The sequence below is a fragment of the Scomber scombrus genome, chromosome 18, assembly GCF_963691925.1.
Source record: "Scomber scombrus chromosome 18, fScoSco1.1, whole genome shotgun sequence".
Taxonomy (NCBI): Eukaryota; Metazoa; Chordata; class Actinopteri; order Scombriformes; family Scombridae; genus Scomber; species Scomber scombrus.
In genome coordinates this window covers 23,248,386-23,271,584 of record NC_084987.1, presented here as the reverse complement: position 1 = coordinate 23,271,584, position 23,199 = coordinate 23,248,386, and the positions used below count along the sequence as shown (strand labels likewise).

Here is a 23,199-nt window from a genome sequence, read left to right as displayed (position 1 = left end):
GACTTTACTTCAGGTCCGTGTCCAGTGTCTGTAATGTATAAAGAATTCAATCTGTTTCACTTAACTAGATTAACATCACTAAATAATAATAAATATCCTTCAGAAATACCATAGTTCTGTTTAATTGTGTTATGTAAATCATAACAGTGTTTTTTTTTCAGCAGAGCCAAAGCTACACAGAGGAGTACCGCTGATGGGAGGGGTTGTCCACTCAGCTCAGGTCACATATGATTGGATACATTTACTGTATGTTTGCTGCTCTAAGTGCAGGATTATTCTTAAAAAAACATTTTACCAGAAGAGAAAAGAGACTCCAAAACCCAAATATAAGCTATCATATTCAACAAAAATACAAGCCAGCTAATGTTGAAATATCGAAAAATGAATCAATATTTAAAATGGTTGCAGATTCATTTTCTTTTTCACTGACGAACCGAGAAATCAACTTGTCGTTTCAGCTCTAAATACTTTCTTCTGCTTTTACACTGCTTTTATATTTCTTTTCCTTAAGTTAGTCGATGGTTAAATGCTCCAGGCACTTTTCATTCCTGTTTTGATTCAACTTCAATTCAATCTAAAATGCTGAGATAATGCCTTGAAACTGACCAATAGCCTTAGCTCTCAGCTACATCTCACAGTCTTCATATGTGGATGGAGTTGAAAGCTCCAGAAAAAGATAGAAAATTCAAATACAAAACTGAACTTTAGTGCTTAACAGTGTTTGGTCATTTTTAAAAGGTGATGGGTCACTAAAAGCTTTACATATTTTATATTTGACTGATACGCCTACTGATATCTAGAGCCCAACCAATACTGGATTTTTTTTGGGCCGATGCCAATATTAGGGAGTCAAAAAAATAATAATCTTATCTGTACAGAATATGTACATAAAACACATTTTTTGTGTGGTTATCAAACACTTGTAATAAAGATATGTAATGGAGGCATGATATTTTACAGTTAAACTATAAACACAATGCACTGAAACAGTAAACTTCACTTGGAATTTAATAATTACAAAATCTTATAAATAATAAAACACATACAACAACAAAAAACATGTATGTATATTAAAAAAGGATCAAATATATACATAAACCAATATCGGCCGACTGATATATCGATCTGGCTCTACTGATTTCTATAAGAAAAGAAAAACAGACAAGACACATGACATGACATACACATGTGTAATGTAATATATTAATCCTCTGCCATCTTTTAATTCCTCATGTATATTATGTTCCTAATATTAACTGGAACCACTGTATCACTGCAGTGCTTGGCAAATGAGATCTATGCAGTACAGAGCTCCATTATGGATTATCTAATCAGTTTATACAGTTGCAGGACGGCCACCTTCTGACACTCCACAAATCAACGTGCAATTACGGGAATAAGCTTTTTATAGCAGCTGGAATAAGCCACAACAAAAAAAAAAACCTAAATTAGAATCAGTCATTTATAACATGAATGGAGTTGTTTATCCCCGGTCTCGCTCTTTGTGATAATGTGTTTGTGCTTTGTTTTCTCGTCTGTGATTATAATTGCACTGCCTTCTGTTTTAATGGCTTAGTGCTGCGTTTTTGCTTTGCTGTGATTTACATGGGGCTCCCCGAAAATTGAGAGTCTGCTCAAGGGGATGGAAAGACGTTAACTGGTCTTTTTTAAAAATTTTATTTAAACCACATAATTAGTGCGTTTACTAACAGTATGGGTCAATGGCGAGGAGATATAGCCTCCATTTAATTAATTAACTGAAGCTGTTTCACTGCATTGAGCTCTGCTGAGCTATGCTAAAGAGATGTTCACCCAGGGTCTCTCTGGAAGAAGCAGATGTTGTTTTAGACGGTTCATCTGAAAATAAGGATGTCACACGCTCCATTCTCACCGCTCTCATTACAGCACCGTGGATGTCTGTCTGTGTGTGTGTGTATACATGTTTGTGTGGGTGAATGTGATTCTGAATCCTTGTGTTTTGGGTGCACACTTATCAACGTGTAGGAAGAGCAAGAGGATGCGTGTTGCTTAGCAACCAGCTCTATGCAACGCTGTGCTCCCTAGTTGTGGGTGTGAGTGTGTGTGTTTGTGTGTGTGAGGGGAGGGAAGCAGAGAACAGTGCGAGGCTGCAGGCTGAGGGATTGCAGCAACATCATGAAATCAGTATTTTCCCAGAGTTCTGCTGCGGCAGGCTATAAGCAGGACATACCGTGCATATGTGTGCATGGTAAGATAAGTGGCAGGTACTGCACAGTTGGTAGGTGGAGGGTTTACTTACACTTAAGTAACTTACACACAAGAAATTGACGGCGTCACTTAGAGGAAATGCACAAGAAACACAAACATTTTGCTCTCTCCAGTTTTCAAGAAGCTACAATAAATATATTCACTGTTACGCTGACTTGCATTCCATAACTCACTGCATGCCAAGCGGTGACCACTCTCTCTTATACAGTAGCAGGGCTAATTGATGAGGAAATGTGCTCCAGCTCGAAGCAGCTCGAGCATTGGTGGTAATCACAAAACCCAGCAGGGGGTGGATGGCATGGAGAAAACTGTGCATTCAGCATATAAATTATACCAAGCTGCAAACACCACACCTAAGCTTTGAAGTTAGAATCATTAAGATTTCAGTGCTGGTTGATTTAGTGACACCTGTGGTAATGATAGTGAGAGTGGTTTAATACTACAAGTCCCAGCAAACACTTCTTGAGCTACTACTTTGTAAGAAAAACCAACAAATAGTTTTAATAAAGAAGTTTGTCAGTGATTTGTCTTTTTCCATTATAACACAAGCAACCACAATCTAACTGGATGCTGCACACAGCACGAGCAAGCACTGTTGATGAACGTTCGCTGTCAGCTCTAAACTCAGTGGCAAAAACATTGCGTTTCCTGTGAATGCTTCACAATAAAAGCCAAACCGTGATGCAGCAGTAACTTAAAGGTATTCTGTGGAGTGTGTTTTTCTTTCAATCATGAATCGATTGCATCATCTTTACTTTCTCCTTGTTGTTTTTTCACATTCCTGCAATTATTCCTCATTTCGTCTCCTCTCTCTTCCTTCACTCACACTCTGGAAATGTAAAAAGCCCTCCTCTTACAAATCTGACAGAACATGAATCAGACCTTTAACTTGTATGGTGTTAATTACAGTGATTGTGGATAAATGACACACTGTGGGAATCATCAGTTAAAGAGGGCTATTATGTTCATTTCTAGTTCTAGAAATATATTTTTGGACTCCACTAGAATAGATTTATATGATTCACAGTTCAAAAAAACTACTTATTAGTATTATACTGTTCCTTTATGCAGCCCATCAGTTCAGCCTCTGTCTCTTTACAGTCTGTTTTAGCTCCTGTCTCTTTAAGCTGGCCAATCTATTCTGATTGCCACTTCCAACAGGTAAACTTAATTATTTTACTTTACAGTGCTATGTAATGGAGTTGAGGCTCAGTGTGAATACCCCCAAAACACTATAATGTTAGTGGAGCAGAGCAGTGAACTCCTGCGCTGGGTGTGGAGCAGATGACCAGACAAAGAAATATGACACAAGCCGACGTCGGCTCAGGCTGAAACTACAAACTTTAACTGTGTAAAGAAAAATGTAGGGGTAAAATGACAGAATGGGAGTATGGCAGGTAATTTAATGATTCCTCTCATACATTTAATTACACTTACTTATTATCAAATCGTAATTATAGATCCACTTTATCATAAACATTCAAGCTGGCAGTGTTACTGTGGTTGCAGTGAGCTATAATTACTCCATAAGTACCCTTCAGTTTTAAAAGATATAAGCCAACTGAAATCTTAACCAATTATCTGTGATTTAGCCTATTATTGAACTATTAATGAAATATTGAGTGCAATCCACTGTCTCATCATCACACTCACAACTCCAGAGCACAGAGGGGAGGGCCTGGATGGTGCTCACACTCATGGTCAGTTGTGGAGCAGCACAGCTGCCGAAATGTCAGAATGATGCCAAGATGTAGCAGGTGGCAGGATTCAGGAAAGTCTGGCTTGCCTTTCCCTAATATTAAGCGTGAATATACTGATTCCTTTATTACCACAACCATGTAAACTAGAGGATGAAATTATCATCATTAGTTGTAGATATCCAAGATTCACCACCTGCACTCATATATGGACTGTGTACATTGGAGAAACACATGTGTGCTGGATTTCAGAGTTACTATAAATGAATACAGTGTTGATGACATTTTAGACATTGAGTGTATGATCTCATCGGTCATGTATGTGTCTATATACAGTAGATGCTTCACAGATACTAAGCGGTGAGCTTCAGGGTGCCCTGAAAGTGTGCAGTAATGCACTTCTTGGCATCTACCTCCATGTCTGACCACTGTGTTTAATTTCGGGAATTGTTTTGGTTTGTTGCACCGACAGCATTAATAGCTTCTGCAGTGTCAGCCTATCAAACTTTCTTCTGTTAATGCTGCCATTTTGGGCTTTTGTGTGGCCATTACAATATCAACTTTTCGCACAATATCGTAATTATCAACATCATCATGTCTATAAATGTACTTATCGTATGATACATGACCATCATTTTTTTGACCACTTCACATCAGCAGCTAAGAGGCTATTGATGTCACATTGGCTAATTGGCTAAGTGTCCTCCATTCCTCACTGTGACGTCCTGATTGGAGACTGCAGAAGCGAGCTGTGCCGCTTATATGGAACTAAAGGTAAATAACTCTGTCCTGGCCCATTATGGCAGTCTGTGTTTTTACAGAAGTGTAGCGCCCACTCTACAATCCCACCCCCAGGCCCCCTTGTATTATTATGATATTATATTTTCAGTATATTAGTGGTATAAAATGATCTTCAAATGACAATAATATTGTTTATCGTGATTATTCCTGAGACAATATATCGTGCAACAAAAGTAGTTATTGTGACAGGTCTACAGTATGTACACCTACAGATATTGTATGCACCATAAGCACTGTTTTATAAATGAAGCCTCAGATATTGCTATATTTAAATCACAAACTTATGACATTAAGAGAGGAGAAACCAGCCCGATATTTAAAATATAGCTTGTTATAAATTTTAAATCATACCACCAATCTCTTAGTGCTGGCCAGTATGACCTGTTTCCACTCAAGCGTTGGTAACTTGGATGCAAACAGCAACAGATGTGTAACTAACACCAAAATTACACCCAATTCCCGACGCTACGCCATTCCTGGATGGACTCGCTCTTTGGCGGGACACTGAGTTCCAGCACATTTGATCTATCAACCCACTTTCAAGCATCTCGGCATGTTTTATTAAAGCTGGCTGACATTTCCTCTTGAAAATGTTTGACAGCTACAGCTGGGATCCACACGTCATAAAGTAAGATGTTTGGCCTCATTCATCGATGGGATCCACACATCATAAAGTAAGATGTTTGGCCTCATTCATCGAGTTACTCGAATGCATCATAAAAGAAACATCTGAGGTGTGCATATGTAAACATTTTGTCAAGTGTATTCCCCAAGATATATGTGCATTTTAATGGGTAGAACTGTAATTGTAAATTATTACATCCAAATGTGTTATTGTAGGTGTGTTAGTGTGAGTGTGTGTGTGTGTGTATGTGGAGTTATGAGCAGATGGTGTGTTTGCTACCTGCTCACGAAAATCTAACCAGGAAGTGTTGGTGAAGTGGGAGGAAGCAGAGAGGGGGTCAATGAGGATCAAACAGCTCCTGCAGTTACCACACACACACACACACACACACACACACACACACACACACACACACACACACACACACACACACACACACACACACACACACAAAGACTATGCAGATAAATTATTAACGCTAATTAATTATTTTAAGACGTCAAAGTAATGTTCTTGTTCGCAAATCACTGCAGTGTGTGTGTGTGTGTGTTTGATTTGGATGTGAAGCTGCCTGTCACTGTGTGTATATACATTCATGATGCAGCACTTTGTGTGTGTTTGTGTGTGTGTGTACATCTGGCAAGCAGAGGAGGATGTTGGCAGAGCTCCCACTCTCACCCACTCTGTCCTTATATGATGTCTCTTACATAGCTCCTGTCCTTATTTGATGACACGGGGGACAGCCCGGTCTTTTTATGATGTCAGAAAATGAAGAGGGAGGTCAGCGAGTCCATTGAGTGCAAAGCAAAACGAGTGTTCAACACTCACTCAGGAGCCCGCAGGCACAAAGGAGAGAAACGACCTTTTGTATGATAACTGGATATGAAACAGCTGATTGCGTGCATGTCTACATGTGTATTTTCATGTGTGTCAGAGTGGGTAACTAGTAGCATCAGCAGGTAGTGAACTGTTGCTTGCTGGGTCTGAAAAGGTGGTTGATGAGAGCCATGAGACTCAACCAAAACAGTAAAGTGACGAGCCTTCTAGTCACCTAACATGCCAAACTGATGGATTAAACATGTTGAGGATATCATGATAGTGTAACATTGAAATAGGCATCAGGTATAGGGTGTCCTTTCAAGAAAATGTAATGACCACATTTTGCCTTTGCCATTTTTGTTTTTTCAAAGGTCATTTAAAGCACAGTTAGAGGAGGTTGAACCAACATGTGATTGTATTTTTCCAACAATTCTGTTTTGATTCTGCTGGCTTACGTTTAGAGTCTATGCAGGGTTACTGCAACATCTGCCAACTTGATTTCAGTGTAATCAAGGCAAAGAGAGAGAAAACCAAGGCACATCATCTTTCTCATTTGTGGATCTGGAGGGAAAAATGGCACAAGCAGACAAGAGAAAAGAAAGAAAAAAGGGGGGAGGGAAGGTGAAGGAAATAGTCAGAGGGGAAATGGGGACAGATCGATCAGGGCCAAGACAACAGGTCTACTTTCTGGAGAACACTCCAAAGTCCAGCACACTATTTTCCTTACTCAGTGCCAGATGGAGAGAGAGGAAGAGAGGAAGGGAGAATACATTTAGAGAGATGGGAGAGAGGCAGAAAGTGGAAGGAGGAGGACATAGGTTTGAAAAGAGAAAATGTGTTTTTGAAAAATTGGGAATTGTTTTTTTTGCCATGTTGAAAAAATGGACAAAAGCAAGAAAACTAGATAAAGCTACAGACTGAAAGGCCTTCTTTTCCTTTCCTTTCCTTTCCCCTCTGTAATTCAAATGTATTACATGCAATAGAACAAAATAAACTCCCTTGTTTAAAAGTTGTCTCTACAACTGACTCCATCTTCTACAGGATAGATGTTATATAACAGTACAGCACATTAAGAAACGCTGCGACACTGTTCCCTTTTCTTCTCCCATGGGGATAAAATCAGCCCATTTTTTTTGTCACTGCTAAGAAAACAGAGAATCAGCAGACTGCAAATAATTCCCATGGAAAACCACATAGTCTCTTCTTCTACCTTCACTGCCCGATTTCATATATGGAATATAATTATATGTAACCTTTTCTGAAATGCACACTTGCTCATGCATAGACACTACAATTAAAAACCCATTATGCCTTCCAGCTCTCCCAAACCCCTGACCTTTACTGGGGCATGCTAAGAGGGAGATATCAATACCCCATCAGGATAGACATGAAAAGCCCAGCAAAGTGAGAAAGGGGACTGTGGTGTTAACTCAGCTTTGGGTCACACACACAAAAAATGATGTAATATTGTTGTTTAATTAAAGGATATTCCTGTTTTTAGCCCCCTTTATTCTGACTTTATTCACAACTAATGTTATGCATTATTCCAAGATGGTTAGCACACTGCTACCATTATAGTCGCACCAGATAGCAGCAAATAGCCTAAATTCGATACTGTTGCTGTATTATTACAGCAGTTTGTCACAAGTGGCATTAAATAGTGTATATCTCCTTTTAAGCATATTAAATGGTATTTTATGTTAATATAACTGCCAGTGCTAGAGGTTTTGCAGTCATTTTGCTAACCTAATCCCCATACCTAAAGCATATGAAGTGATGCTAGTTCTGTCAGGCTATAGTGATAGCAGTACATGAAGGGCTGAGTTTTCTTTTTATAGACAGAAATGATTGCAGCATGAGCTTGGAAAATGACATTAGAAGAGAGCGTTGGTGGATATTGAAGAAGCCAAGTGATGTTAAGTACCCGTTCTATTTGGCTTGTAAATTTTCATGGGTGCTTTAGTTATATGTATGCTTACACATTCCTAACTGTTGTTTAGCTTAATAAGGATCTCGAAGGTGCTGTAGTACATTTGTATTATGTAGTAGTAAACCCCAAGAATACATTTTATGACTGATAAATCAACAACTGAATAAGACTTTGCACTGAGTTACAGAAGCTAACAGGCCAGCAGCTAGCCATGACATCTAGATGTGACATCTTGACTTCTCTGTAACAAATAAACCTGCAATAAATGATTTTTGTCCACTAGGGGTCTGCAGAAACAAGCTAATACGTTAGCTTGTTTCACTTTTTTTATAGCTCTTTTGAAATTGATACGGCAAACTTGTTAGCAATATGTGACTGGATACGGAGCAACATTAGCATTAATTAGGAGGTGTGTTCTTGACCGTTCAAACGTTCCTCTTCTTTAAGCTCTCTTTTTGTTTTTGTTTTGGCTGTTTATCTACTAAATGCTCTACTATGTCCGCCTGGTAGTAGCTAACTTTGTTTGTCGTACATTATGTGCTGGACTGAGTGCATTCAGTGATTCTTCTAGAGCTTTTTCGCTGAAAATAGCTGCTTTTTGTGGCAGAAAACAACACTATGAGAGCTTTAAGAGTGAGCCAAAACATGAGCAAACCCCTTTTCATTATACAATCCTTTGTTGGTCCATAGTTATTATAAAAATATTGTTTATAGGTGCTTTAGCTAGTTTTCTTGCCATTTCCGTCACATTTCAAGTGGACAACAGAGCAAAATCTATTCTCTGATAAAGACCTGAAGATGTGATGTAAAGTGGGCCAATAGGTTGATTTTATTCAACTTGTACATTCATGTTGTGTAGTTGTTTACTCTTTGATAAGAAATCGTTTCATATTACATTGTATTCAAAGCCATATCTTATTGAATGTAATAAGCTGTTGATGAAATGGTCAGTTTCTCTTGGCTTATGTAACCCACTTGTGTATATTTTTTTCAATTTATATTCAAAATGTTTCTTCTTATCTTATTACCAGAGGCAGTATGCCAACTTCCTGACTGTCACACAGAGAAAACAACCTCTCAATATCCCCAAGGGTTCAACATTTTTAATAGACTTTCAAATAACAGATATTTATTTCTCCGTTTGTTGAAGATTGTTTGCCTCCAGCATTTTCACAAGTTCTGCTGCAAGAGTTTACTTTCACAAATCAGTTTAAAGGAATTCTCCACTGGTTGTTCTCCGCTGTACTGAACTGTATTCTACTTTATTCAGTTTCCGTATACGCTGCAGATACTATCATTCCCTTACGCAGGTCTATGCTGGTAGAATAAAGTTAACACCTATGGGTGCTATCATTGCAGTGTTTAACATTACAGCAGCCTTGTATGAATGCATGTGTACGCTTTATATTTGCATTCAAGCAAGCGTGTCATCTTTTTTGTTTGGACATGAATGTATTTATGAGTGCCAACATTATTCAGTGTGTGTGTGTGTGTGTGTGTGTGTGTGTCCAGCCCTGTGGGTGGGGACTTTTGGAGTGTGTTTTTTCGGCTAGTTTTTCCATAACCATGGTTCCTCTGTTTGTTATGACTGGTCGCAAAGGTTGCTGTCCAGCATCTCTGAGCAACACACACACACACACACACACACACACACACACACACACACACACACACACACACACACACACACACACACACACACACACACACACACACACACACAGCGAGGCATGGACAACACACTGATGCAATTGCCTGTGTGCGTGTGTGTTCAGTTTATGGCCTGTTAGTTGTTCAGCCTGATTAGTCTACTGAGAAGGATCAATATGTTCATTTCACCCTGTACACACTGAGCACTGTTTAAAGCGTATTGTTGTGAACAATTGAACCACCGCTCACAGTTTAAACTGTAATATTACATGTTGCAGAATATAATGCAAGCTCCATTACTGATCATCCTTCTTATTCATAGACTGAAAGCACGAACACTGAAATATTAATGACCCATCATGTGTTACAATGAGTTCAGACTCCATTAAACCCATTCAAGACCCTTCTGCTCTCATTGGTGTTCATTAAAGCTGGACAAATGTTTGTTTTTACTTTGTCATTTCTCATATGATGGATCTCACTTCACTGTACATCATGACAGCTTCTTCAACAATCCTGAATATCATAAGTCTCTCTTCACGCATCATTTTGCACGATGTTCAACACGCAAAAACATTACAGAAGAGGCACAGAGGCCAACTTGGACCAGAATGCAAGACATGCTTCTTTCTCGACTTAGAGCCATGCTGACAGTTCAGAAATGAAGACTAGTACAGACATTCATGGCTCCCAGATGATGAAAGTTGGCATACGGTTGACATTTGTGACTTTAAGAGAAAACAATGTCAGCAATTATCAGATAGATTGTCAGATTTGGATTCGGTTCAGACTTCTTTTCCCCTCAGCATGAATTATAATAACTTTGGTGTTCCCTTCATTTTTTATTTAGCGCCATCATCAGCATTATTTGTCTCATACTTTGGTTTATGTCCAAATTACATTACTTGTCTTAATTGCTTTCCCTTCAGCCTCAGCTTTACTTTGTGTTTTGTGCTTATTAGCAGATACAAGCATGCTAACACTGCACTTTTTAATGTACATGACTGTGCAATATTAGTATTTTTGGTACAATATATAATTTTATTTTTTACACTTTAAGAAATATCTTATTGTTCAACAACAATATTACTGTTGCTATCTACTTGCTGCTGCATTGATGTTAATTTCCCCACTGTGGGACTAATAAAGGAATATCTTATCTTAAATAAGATTATATGGTAAACATTATACCTGCTAAACATCAGCATTTAAGCATTGTGACTGGGGATATGTTAGCATGCTGAGTCATCTTAAGAGGATGACAAATATTGAAAGACAGTGTGAGTGTGTGAAAGACAGAGACTGAATGTTATGTTCATTATGAGATATGTTCAAAGTGTGTGTATGTACATATTTATCTCTATATACGATATATCAGCAACAGGTTTGCATTTGCGCTGCAGTTTGCTCCTATGCATTTATCAAGCAAATGGTTGGAAATAGACAAAGAACAACCAAAGTAACACTTAACTAGAATAATGAAAACTGATTGTTGCCATTGTAATGTTTTTATTTAGATATATAAGTGCAGGATGCAACCAGCAGAACTTAAATGGTGAACCAGAGTGAGTCAATGTGAGATGCAAGTGACTGCAACTATATTTATCATGTAGAGTGAACAAAAATAGCTTTAATTTGGGACAATGATTGTTGAAGTAGAATTTTGGACAGTTGCGTGACGCTCAGGAAAAGAGTTCATTTGGAGTCCTGGCATCCATCAAACAGAAAGGACAAACTCCAAGGTGGATTTTTTCCGGTAACCTGTGAAAACCAGACGCACCGGGTGGAAAGTTTCCCCTCGCAAAGATCGGAAAGTCACCATCAAATTAAACGAGGGGATTTTTTGGCGTGTTCATTTTTCCTGCCACAAAACGGGGGCTACGCAGAAACAGGGGTCAGGACTTATGGCTTGTTGTTGTGACGTTACGGGGTCGAAAGGTTACGGTTGGCGACTGCTGAGCAGATGCGTAGACAAAGACGTATGTGTGTGTGTGTGTTTTTCTTTTTCTGGGAAGATGCCAGTCATTGTCGGAGCTTATCAGTGATATCCAAAAATGTTTAATTTTCTATTTTATCATTTTCTTTCTTTCATTCTCCACACCTAAGGCATGACAGTGGAAGCATATCAGGTTATGTAGCGTTACACCCCTTTAACAACAATTACACACACACACACACGCACACACACACACCCACAGAGGATGTAGAAAATGTCTTTGAAAGCTTGTGTGTATGTATGTGGTTGTGTGTGAGTGAATCCCTGCATTTAGCGGACAGAAATAGCCTGTTAGGAAATCAATGTTCCTGTCCCAGTGGCGCTGGGAGCTGTCTCCTCTACAATAGAGGGACTGTCCTGTTTCCTGCACCCTGGAGGGAGTGTGTGTGTGTTTGTGTGAAGAAAGAGTGAAAGGGTACAGGCTCATCTTTGCTGCGCCTCAGTTCTGCATCATCAGCTAACAGCAGACATAAAAACAAAAAGCATGTGAAAGTGGAAAAATATGTGCAAGTGTGTTTGTGCATCTGTTCTTTGAAGCCAGTGTGGGTGTTTGTTTGTGTGTGTTAACTATGAACTTGACCTAAAGCAAACTTCCTGCACTTTCTGACTTACTTACTTTACTAAGTCACTCCAGAAGCTCAATATGTGAGAATAGACTTGTGTATGTGTGTGTATGTAGTCCTCTAATTAGCAGTTTCATATTATAATGATAAGGGTTATCGACCCTGCCACTGGTTTCCTCACCCGTGACATTGCTCTGGCACTGAGACATTCAACAGGCCTGCGGGGCAGTGACGGATTCGCTGTAAAGTGACAAATCCCTGACATCACTGTGAAACCGAAAGAGACACAACTAAACTGGCTGAATCCAAATGTGGGCCGAGCCTTCGCAAACTTTGGTCATACACATGTCCCTGTTGCTGGTACTAATATTTTTAAAGTTAAATTTGGAACGTATTATTATTATGATTTATTTTTAATTGTTACATGCTTATTGCTTTGAACTATGAGGAATATTAACTCTGGTGAAGTGTTCAGCCCAAATGAAGTCAGCAGAAATTCTGCTATAGCCCCCCGGAGGACTGATTAATTGGACTTCAACACTGGGAGTGCAATGAAGTCCAGATATTTAAATTCAGCTTCTCATCTATCTGCACTAGCTGTATGAGGTTACACCTACAGCTGTATAGGGACCTCTACGTTAAATGTATAAATTAAGCATGCTTAATTACAGTTGACTTTCTTGCTCAGCTGTCAAATTATATTTCATGTTTGCCCTTTAAATTCCCCCAAAAAATGAGCTTTCACCTTTTTATGTTCCATCATAAAAAGACAGTGTGAGAAAACTAAAGGAAGTATGCATGATCAATATTATTTGATAAAGTATCAGGAAAGAACTTAAGTATATCTTTTCCCCTACTGCTGGATTGTTTGTGTGTTTTTTTTATAGACTATATAAAAATAACTGACATAGTCACTGTGACGTCACACATTGGTTTGTGGATTTCAGTTTTGAAGCCTCGAGTTTCCATTTTGACCGTCGCCATGTTGGTTTTTTAGATCCAGAAGTGAGCATATTTAGATGAGAGGGTGGACCTGACCCTAATGCTAGCCGATAGCTTGGTTAGCATGGTGCATTTACAGTCTATGGTGAACTGTGGTAATGCTAACTCTAATGATCATTTTTACTAGCGAAAAAGTCTTTTAATACAACCAAACGTTGTAATTAACTTTCATGAACTGTAAAGACACTGTGAAATAGTGACAGCTACTACAGCTATACACTGTGAATGTGGGGTTACACAATAGTCACATTACTTTACCAACGTAGTAGCTGTGGTAGCACCTGTCACGCAAAGCAGCCGCACCCTTAGTTATTCATAACTTTAAACCTTTATAAAATTTAAATGGGTGAGTTATATAAAAATTCACCTTGTGCTATAACCACCAAAACTGTTTTCATACCAGGCTGTAAAAGTGTCTCTTTGCTTTAAACTCCGGCATGTATTGGGGTCTGTGGGGATTGACTCGCTTTCGCAACCACCCTCAAGAGGCCATTTGAGGAACTGCAGCTTTTGGTACTTCTGCGTTGGTTTAAATTTTTCAGCCTTGAAGTTTGTTTTGTTTGTTTTTTGAAGAACTAGCAGACTTGCACTTGGAGGGTTTTATAGTCCAGTTCGACACCACGCTAACTGGTTTAGGACAGGGATGATATTGAGCCCAGTTCAAAAGAAGAGACAAAGAGTCCGCCACACCAAGCTCATTCAGCCAGGTCTCACATCATTTGGTGAAAGAAAGAAACATTATAAAAAGGATAACATGGAGACTTTGCAGACTTCACGAGACTGTGCTGTTTGTTCACAACTTAAACAGCTTTAATGTAAATACATAATGCAGCATCACCATCTGCACTTGATTACAGTGTGTTGCAAAGTCAGGTCAAATTAATTCATGAGTCACAGGTCAGTTACAAAGTGCTCTTCAAGCGTGTCATGCTCTCAGAACACCTTTAAATTAGGCCAAAGTGATGCAGTGAAGCAACCAGGTGAAATTTGAAACACATTAGTTTAAACACATATGTTTATGATAACTTTAATAACCTTATTGTGATTTCATCTGACAGGATTTATGTCCTGCATTCATATTTCTTCACTCCAGTAGCAAGTATGCTCTGAATGATGTAAATATTCAGTATCACAGACAGATATTATCACAATGGGAGCCTGAACTCGAGAAGACAGCGAGACATTCTTTCCTACAAACGGCAGGCGAGGAAATATGACGGCAATATGGGTCATAATAAATGACATCTCGATTTTAGAGTCTTCTGTTCTGAACAAATGGATCTACAGTAGCATTGGCAGTGAATGAAAAACGAGGAAAGTGAAAAAATGTTGCTTCTTTGGCCTGAAGATGGAATAAAAACTCATATATACTGACACAATAATGTTGTAAACATAAACATTAAATACAACACCAATATTGCTGCATTGCTTCATAAAAAAAGGCAACAACCGTCTTTTATTGGCTGTAAAAAGCAATTGATGTCCCACTTTGTTTGTGTTTCAGAGCTCCTCGGATCTGCCAAGAAAGTGAATGTCAACTTCCAGGATACAGATGGGTGAGTTGCTCCCCTCATACATCCTAGCATCCTCTTCCTCCCACCCTTCCTCTACTCCCATTCATATAAAAGCTGTATTATCACTAGTTTTACTTCTGTCTCTATGATTAAAAGCCGGATTAGCCCAGATACCACTCAACTAAACTTTAGGCTAGAATGACGTGTGTGTGTGTGTATGACAGGAGCGTATTAAAGGCGTGCTGTCATGATATTAGTTACATACATTTGCCCTCATTCTGCCATTAAAAGCCTTGCATGTGTGCAGCATTTGGCTACGTAACCGTGCGAGCTCTCGTTCGTGAGTTACTGACTGAAACAAACAAAGCAGTCATAAACAAAACATTAAATGGAGGACTGCATCCCTGAAATCTGCTTTCATTGTGTTACAGAGAGCACCTAGAGAGACAGACAGAGCAAAACTGAGTCTACAGTTTGAAGATTTCTCATCATATTTAACCCCTGATGAGATTTAAGCATTCACTTTGGCATCTGATCTTGGTTTTGGCACATTAGTTTCTTTCTGATAAGCCACTCTGTATAAAAGATGAATTGATGTTTTATTAATGTTAAATAAATCATTTACTTATTCTTTATAGATCATTTATAAGGCATTAGGAATCACTCTGGGGTTTGCCAGATTGTGGGAAATCCTCCTCCAGCATCACGCTTCTATTGTCTATTTTAGAGCACGGTCTAATAAGTCAGAGAGTTTAGATTCATAAACGTTGGCTCTCAATTTTTATTCGATATCAGCAAAAGCTTGTCTGTCACCTGCATATTAATAGATCATTCATAAATGCTTCTTATAGCATTACATCAACATTGGACCATGTTGGAAATGAGTGTTTTCACTTTCACACGTTATCCCTTGGATTATTTTGCTTCTGTATCTGATAATCCATAAATAAAATCAATCAATCAATTAGTCTGCAGTTATGAATGTTAATAACTTGGGTAGGGTTAGTTCCATATTGTAAATGTTAATTTTATTCAATTGTAAATAAAGGTATAGGCATTTATATTTTACAAGTATATTTTAAGCAGTGCTGGAGGTGGATATTCTCCAGCAGTTCCATAGACTTGAAGAATCTTTGACGAGCATTGAAGCTGTTCTAGAAGCTAATGGTGGCTCAAGTAACACCGGCTCCAGCCCTTGTGAGAATAATTTGAACCGAGCTGAACGACCGCTGAATAAAATGGTTCTGTAAAGATAAATATCAAAAAGTAATCCTCATAGAACCGCTTTGGCACTCTAAGCGAAGCTGAACATTGTAATCTAATTAGTATGTTTACTGTTATTGCCTCTTTGCCCCCTCATTTCTCCCACAGTAATAAATGCTCCGGGTCTGCTCATGCTGACATGGCTGTGTGTGTTTGGCTGCCGCACTAATAAGTCAGTAGCTGAGTAAGTTTGTGATAGAAACACATGGAGTTGAATGTTATTTTAAAATGAGCACACGTAGCTTAATGAGTCTGCGTAAGCATATAAATTTATCATTTACTTTTCTTGGCAGTCGCTCGGAGACTCATAATGAACTCACTCTTTAAAAAAAAAAAAAAGCTCTTAATTGGAATCTTTCGGCATCGGTTCCCCCTCATCAGCTGTTCCTGATGTTTTGTTTTCGTGTGTATGTTTGTATAAAATAGTGTTTCCTAATTGGTGTCAATTAGCTGGTGTTATACCATCATTAAAAACAGCAGGAATACAAAAAAGGTGGTCAGTCATTTTATATCAAGATAATTAAAGGCAGAGTAGGAGTAAAGTGGAAAGAGTGTGGTGATATAGACAGGAGAAATTGAGTTTTGACACATATACTGTACATGTTAGGACGTTGTATTTCACAGCACACTGAGGATGAGACATTGACAAAGCACTTAGAGCGTGCCGAGGAAAAAAGGTTCCTCTTCATAAACCCTGACAAGGAGATCCCCATTGAGACCGGAGGGTACAAGAGAGCTCCAATGTATTTATATATGCATTGCATGTGAGTGTGTTTGTGCAGGCGTATAGAGCTTTACCCTAAAGACCTGGAAAACATGAAAGAAAGGAAGTACTACAGTCTCAGCACATTCCCTTTGAAGTTCATGAGGTGAAATCTTTCTGTACCTTTCCTGGAAATATATACATTTCCAGACAAAAAGCATGAATATGGAACCAGACATGCAAGAAGCAGTGTATATTTAGTACTCAAATATTCATATACAGCAGCACAGAGTGTAGTGAAAACTCTTGTTTGCTGTGTTGTGTTCAGTGACTGTTCGACTTTATACGCTTAAAATGAAGTGATTAGACCATCAAAACAGATTAAAAGCCTTAAAGGTAAATTATCATGACATTTAATTTACCATGAGTCATCTTAACACTTTGCTTACTTTTGAAAATGTGGCCAAGAGGTCCACTTTACTAAAATAGAGCAGCTGTTTTAAGTTACCGCCCTTGCTAAACAAAATAAAAATGAAAAATTAAAGCCTGCAAAAGCCTTCAACCTACTTATAATATATATATAAAACATTAACATTATCAAAACATGATGTTTTCATGAGTTTTGCCTTAATCTCATAATTTCCCTAATTACATTATAATTACATTATGGTCATATTTTAATGTTCATGTAAACATGTCCAACAAACTGCTTCCATCAACAGGAAGGTCACAGGAAGTCATCATCAATCTCCTAGATTCACATAGCCGACACCTTTCCCTTCTGATTCACAGTTCTGTAGTGCATATTTACACTGACTATGTGGACTTTATCTTTCATAAGACACACCCAGAGATATTGTCCTCTAATAGAAGGCCACCAAATACACAAGAGCCTCTTAAATGATGTGGAATTATTGGCTGCGTGTTTTTATGGACAGAAGAAGCCTGGACACACGTTTTATGTGACGGACACGGATTAGAAAAACAACAGAGACACAAGACAATGTGATATATGAGCCAGGAGCTGCTCATGTATAAAAAAAGCACACACGTTGACAGGTTGACATGTTGTTTGTCGTAGAACAGCTTCTTGTAAACTGCACCACAGCAGATGAGCCAGGAGAGAGATTTTGTTTTTCTTTGCCGTCCAGCGTGTGACTATTGGAGTGGCGTGTTTTGGAAAAGGCCTCGGAGGCACGAAAAATCTCTAATTACTGAAAATAGGTCAAACTGTTTAAGTATAAGTGTATGCGTGTGTGTGTGACAGGTGAAGTGGACCAGCGTTAAGCTTGTTTGAGGGTGTGATTGTACAGCAACAAAGCGGAGGAAGACATCGATCAAGCTAAGAGGGAAGAACAGACATTTAAAGAGGAACAGAAATAAATGAACAGATGCAGCTGGTGAAAGGAAGTGAAAGAAATAAAAAAAGAGCTTGTTTTCTGAAATGGGGAGAAACAAGATGCCTCAGACCATAGACTGAGGCAGAGGTGGTGGTCTTTTGGTAGTTTTTTTTACTGTGGCTTCATTCCCTCTGTATGTGCGCACCCAAACCCACAGCAATGCTTCATCCCTTTAGCTCGTGACTGTTGATGTCATCACCAAGACAGTAAGTTGGATAATATGATCATGTGTGTGTTTCGGCCACAAGCCGGTTAGCTTAGCTTAGCATAAAGATTCCAGGAGGTTACTGCACCTGGCACATAAACCTTTCTAAAAACCACTCGGTGTTGTTTTTACACTTTCATTTTTGTACTGAGGAAACAGTCTTTTCCTCTGTCTCTTGGCAAGAACATGAAACAATAACTTTAACGATACTTATCCATTTAATACTCCACTATGAAACTTTTAAGGTATGGAGCAAAGGTAAGGGCAAAAGTGCATATACGTATCTTCCTATCTGATGCTGCCGTAGTTTTCATGAACATTATGGACGGTTGTGACTGGTTGGTTTTTTGTAATTATTAGTGGTCATTTGTCTGTGACTGTTTGACCAACTCTGTTCCTTGATTTTGTTTAATATTACCTGCTGTAATTTAAAACCATTTACTGATATTATTGATTATTGGTGGTTGTGTGTTGTTATATTGGTTTGGTTGTGTTGTATCAGGATCGTCTGCCTTGTTTTTATCAATCTTCTTTTTTTTTTTTTTTTTCCTTTCATTATTGTGTTAATTTTCATTCACACTTTTTTTTTTAGCTCACATTTTAACTTAATTTCACACCAGGGAAATTAGGAACTGCTGTGGACAAAGGTAATGGGCATCCAATTTAATTAAACAAGTAAACTTTTGCTACAGGACTTTATCCTTAAGACAGCACTTCTTCTCAGGCTTGGTGCAGTTATTGGTGCAGTTATAGGAAATTACTTGTAATGCCTGGGAGACAAGTTTCATGATTAACATTGCATTCGGTAGTTGAGTGATTGTCAATAATGTAACAGCAACGTCACTGGTTTGATTCTGGTCAGGGACTTTTGTTGCGCGTCATCCCCCTCTATCTCTCGTCCTGTATTTCCTGTCAAAATTGTGCATTTAAATATTTGTAGACATTTAAATGGACAGGAAACATTTCAAAAGCAAATATTAGTAGATTTTTGAGTGGTGGATTTATGGAGGGAAATGGGAGAGGAAATATGAAAAAAGAGAAAAAGAGGCATAAAGGAAGAGCCTAGAGAGGAAGTACAGGAGGAGAAATAGAATAGAGCTGTGAAGGGAAGTAGTGAGATTGTCAGTGGCTGAAGTAAGGATAGAGGGAGGAGGAGAGAGCAGGAGGGAAGTGGATTGAGAAAGGAAGAGAACGACGGATTTGTGGGGGAGGTGAGGAGAAAGGGGGGTATAAATATTGCACGGCAGGTTGCTTGGCAGGTTGCTTGGCAAAAGCACGAGCTTTCCTCCCCCTCCCTCATATATACAGCCGCTGGCACACTTTGCAGGGCTGCACACACACGCACACACAGAGTCAGCCTAGTGCAGCATTGTGTAATGATATCCCAGTTTGACCCTGGAGGGGAAAGCGAAGGGAAGACGCGGTCGCCGCTGAGAAGTGGGTTATGCCACTTGCACAGGGTTTGTTGTGAGAAGTTGGTTCAGTGGGCCGCCATACATAGAGCTTCTGGAGATTCCAATGATGCAAACATCTTCTCTTGATTTATTATTTAAAAGGTTTACAATCTAGTTAAAAGATGGTTTACAGTGTTGACTCCAACAGTACATTCAATATGATATTGTTGTTGAAACTGTTGATATTATTGTACCAGACTCTGGGCGTGAAGGATACACCTACCTAAAAATAGCCAGATATGTATCACATTTCATTGTGCAGAGTAAAGTGGCAGTCACACCACAAACATATTTGCTCGTCCATGTGAAATAGTGTGGTGACATAGTTAGACTACTTCTTTGCGGGTGAGTTGTTGAGCTGCTGTAGCTATAACTCAGAAGCTAGCCCACAGATTCTCTCTATTTACTCTCCTGTTTTGTTTACTTCTCTCTGGTGAGCTAGCTAACAAACTTGCTAACAGTCAGTTAGCAAGGACAATCACTAACAGGACAGAACACTTCGCACAGAACTTGCTAATTAACTTGAAAACTATTAGTTAGGGATGATCGCTAACGGGACAAAAACGTCATGCAGAACTTGCTAACGAATTTGCTAATAATCAGTTAGAAAGTACACTCAGTAACAAGTCAAAAAACTTCACAGAATTTATTCCAAAAAAATATTTGTACCGTCTAGTCTGGTCTCATAACTGTCTGCAAACCATTGCTCTGTTTTGGAACAGTTTTTTGCTTCGAAAGTAGAGGTTCAATAAAAGTGGAACACGGCTAATAAGTTACAATAACTTTCTCCACTTTGTACTCACCGACCCTCTGTCCCCTCAAAAGTAAGCACTATCAAGACAGCTTGCCGTGCGAATTCAAGGATCAAGGGATGAATATAATTTGTCTTGGAACTTTGCTGTTTTAAGGCGGCAGCCATTCATGTCACGTTGTCTTGTGTAATCTATGACATTTACTGCACATTGGAGGCTAATGTTCAGTGACTTGAGCTGACTTTAAGGCAGTGTGTCCTTGCTGGTTATGGGTGTATTGCTTGATGAGAAACACTGTCCCTGACACTTTGCTCTTGCTGTCCTTCCATAACCTGTGAGCTACATTGAGGGGTATGAAATGGAGTATAGTTAAAACAGTAGTTCATTGACCGTTTACACACCTACAAATATGAGGTAAACAGTCACCCTATACAAAGAGGTTGCATAAGGTGTTGCTTGGCAACTAAAGGGGATGTTTAGTGAATCGGTCTAGTAGGCAGACTAAGTGTAAAAACATTTACAAAAATACTGTAGTAATGAAACAGTCAAAACCTTACTATACTTTAAACCAGTGACTGGCCTTTTTACTGTCTAACCTACCATCTGGTTTAGGTTCCATAACATTGACCTAGGCTGGTACAAAGCTTTCAAAGCATACAGACCAAATCCAAAAAAACATTAGCATAGGATATCTCTGATACTGCTGATAATGAAAATGTCCTATAGGCACACACACTGCCATGAATGCGTTAAATTAGATGCACAATAGAATGTAATTTACTACCAAAGAGTTTTCCTTTCCTTCTTCAGCTTGACAGTGACTAGTGACTCACTGCAAAGGACCTAATGACGCACACCTGTTGTCACTACCACTGATGATAAGCATATGATCTGTCCTAACATCACAAAACATACATTATTTCGGAAGGACTGAAGCCTTTCAACAAAACATAACCCCTGCTATTTGTGTAATAGGACTGATACATTAACAGAAACATCGGACTGAAATGAATGATGTAACACGTTAAAAGCATCTGTAATGTTGGGAAGGAGGGCCTAGTGAAAAGAGAGAGGAGACACCTTTTCACACCAAGGCATAGGTTATAAGCAAGAGGGAGAATTATCTCCATGATGACTCTGACATAACATTAGTTAACAGCGTCACACTGGTGTCTGTGGCACCTCAGGGTTTCGCAGGTGTTGTTGAACCCTGTCATCTTAACAGGTGCTGAGATATCCACCTCTCTACATTATATGCACAAGCTGGTCTATCTTCTGTGTCGTGGTTGATAACAAAGTACATTTACTCGAGTACTGTGCTTAACTACATTTTGTGGTTCTTGTGCTTTAGTATTTCTGTTTTATGTATTATAACAGTATGATTATGTAATACTATAAGTTATCTAACATCTCTGTGTTAAGGTTATTGTTAAATTAATTTATTAGTATTCATTATCTAATCTGATGAGACAGATGGTTTGCTACACAGAACCATCTGAGATGTCATCCATTGAAACTGTTTGGAAAAGGGCAGGTACTTTCAAAGCATATTTGGCAGGTGATTGGATGAATCTTTTGTCTATCATCTACTGACCTTACGGGGCAGCTGGATTTGTAACGCTGATTGGTCCGTACCACCAGTAGTTCGGACACAAGCGCATAACTTAAAACCTGACAAGATGGATTCTCATATGATCTCAGGATGTCATGATCTTCCGAATCCAGCTGCCTCGTGAGGTAATTTATTATGAATAGTACTTCTCATTGTGAAGCTTGAGAAGATAACAGGGAGAGGAGGGATTAGAGGAACAGAGAGAGAGAGCGATAAAGAGAAACGGTGCTGCTCCACAGTCTGCACACTCAGACGCACACATAAAAGAACTGTGACTTCTATATTTGGTATATTCACAGTTATCTTCCAGTATACTGTACCTGGCTTCCTCACACACTAACTCACCATCTCCTAAGTTACAGAACACTAATTATCCAATCACAAAAGAGCAAAACTGAGTTTAAGGCCAACCAGAAGCTAGTCAACCTCATACACCTGGATGTCTCAAGAGAGGTATGTTAAATACATCCTGGCCCCTTAATTTGATGGAAGTCTTGATTGTATTACTGCCTAGTTGCTAAAACCTCCGCACAATGATTTGACCAATGACAGCTTAGCAACTGTAACTAGGTTTCTACATGCAGACGGGGAGCACGTGGGATGGGACAGAATAGGACACAAATTAAAGAACACATTGAACAGGATAAAATTATAATCGATTTATAATATATATGAAGAATGTGATGAAGAGGATGCCAAGCAGCTTCCAAGTGCCACCGGAACAGAATATGACCTGAGACAGGCATCCTCCATCACCATGGAGACCTGGCAGGAGGACAGACTACACAGGGGAGACTCACATCACACCATTCATACGCGTTAAAAGAGACAGGAAAAGACAGAAGAGAGAGAGGGATAAAGACATCATTCAGAGAGAAAGAGAGAGACATGAGGTGAGGCTGAACTCCTGCAGGATGAGGAATCAGATCCAACACCTCAGGAAATGGCATCAACAGCCAGTGAAGC

At 39.0% G+C, this 23,199-nt stretch overlaps 1 protein-coding gene across 4 annotated transcripts in view; it reads left to right on the top strand.

The window, feature by feature from the left end:
- The window catches only part of caskin1 (CASK interacting protein 1), a 106,267-nt gene that overhangs the window by 42,421 nt on the left and 40,647 nt on the right, over positions 1–23,199 (top strand). For all 4 annotated transcript variants that reach the window (XM_062439401.1, XM_062439403.1, XM_062439402.1 and 1 more), the window contains exon 2: positions 14,835–14,886. In XM_062439401.1, coding sequence (XP_062295385.1) covers positions 14,835–14,886 — 52 coding nt within the window. The remainder of the gene's footprint in view (positions 1–14,834; positions 14,887–23,199) is intronic.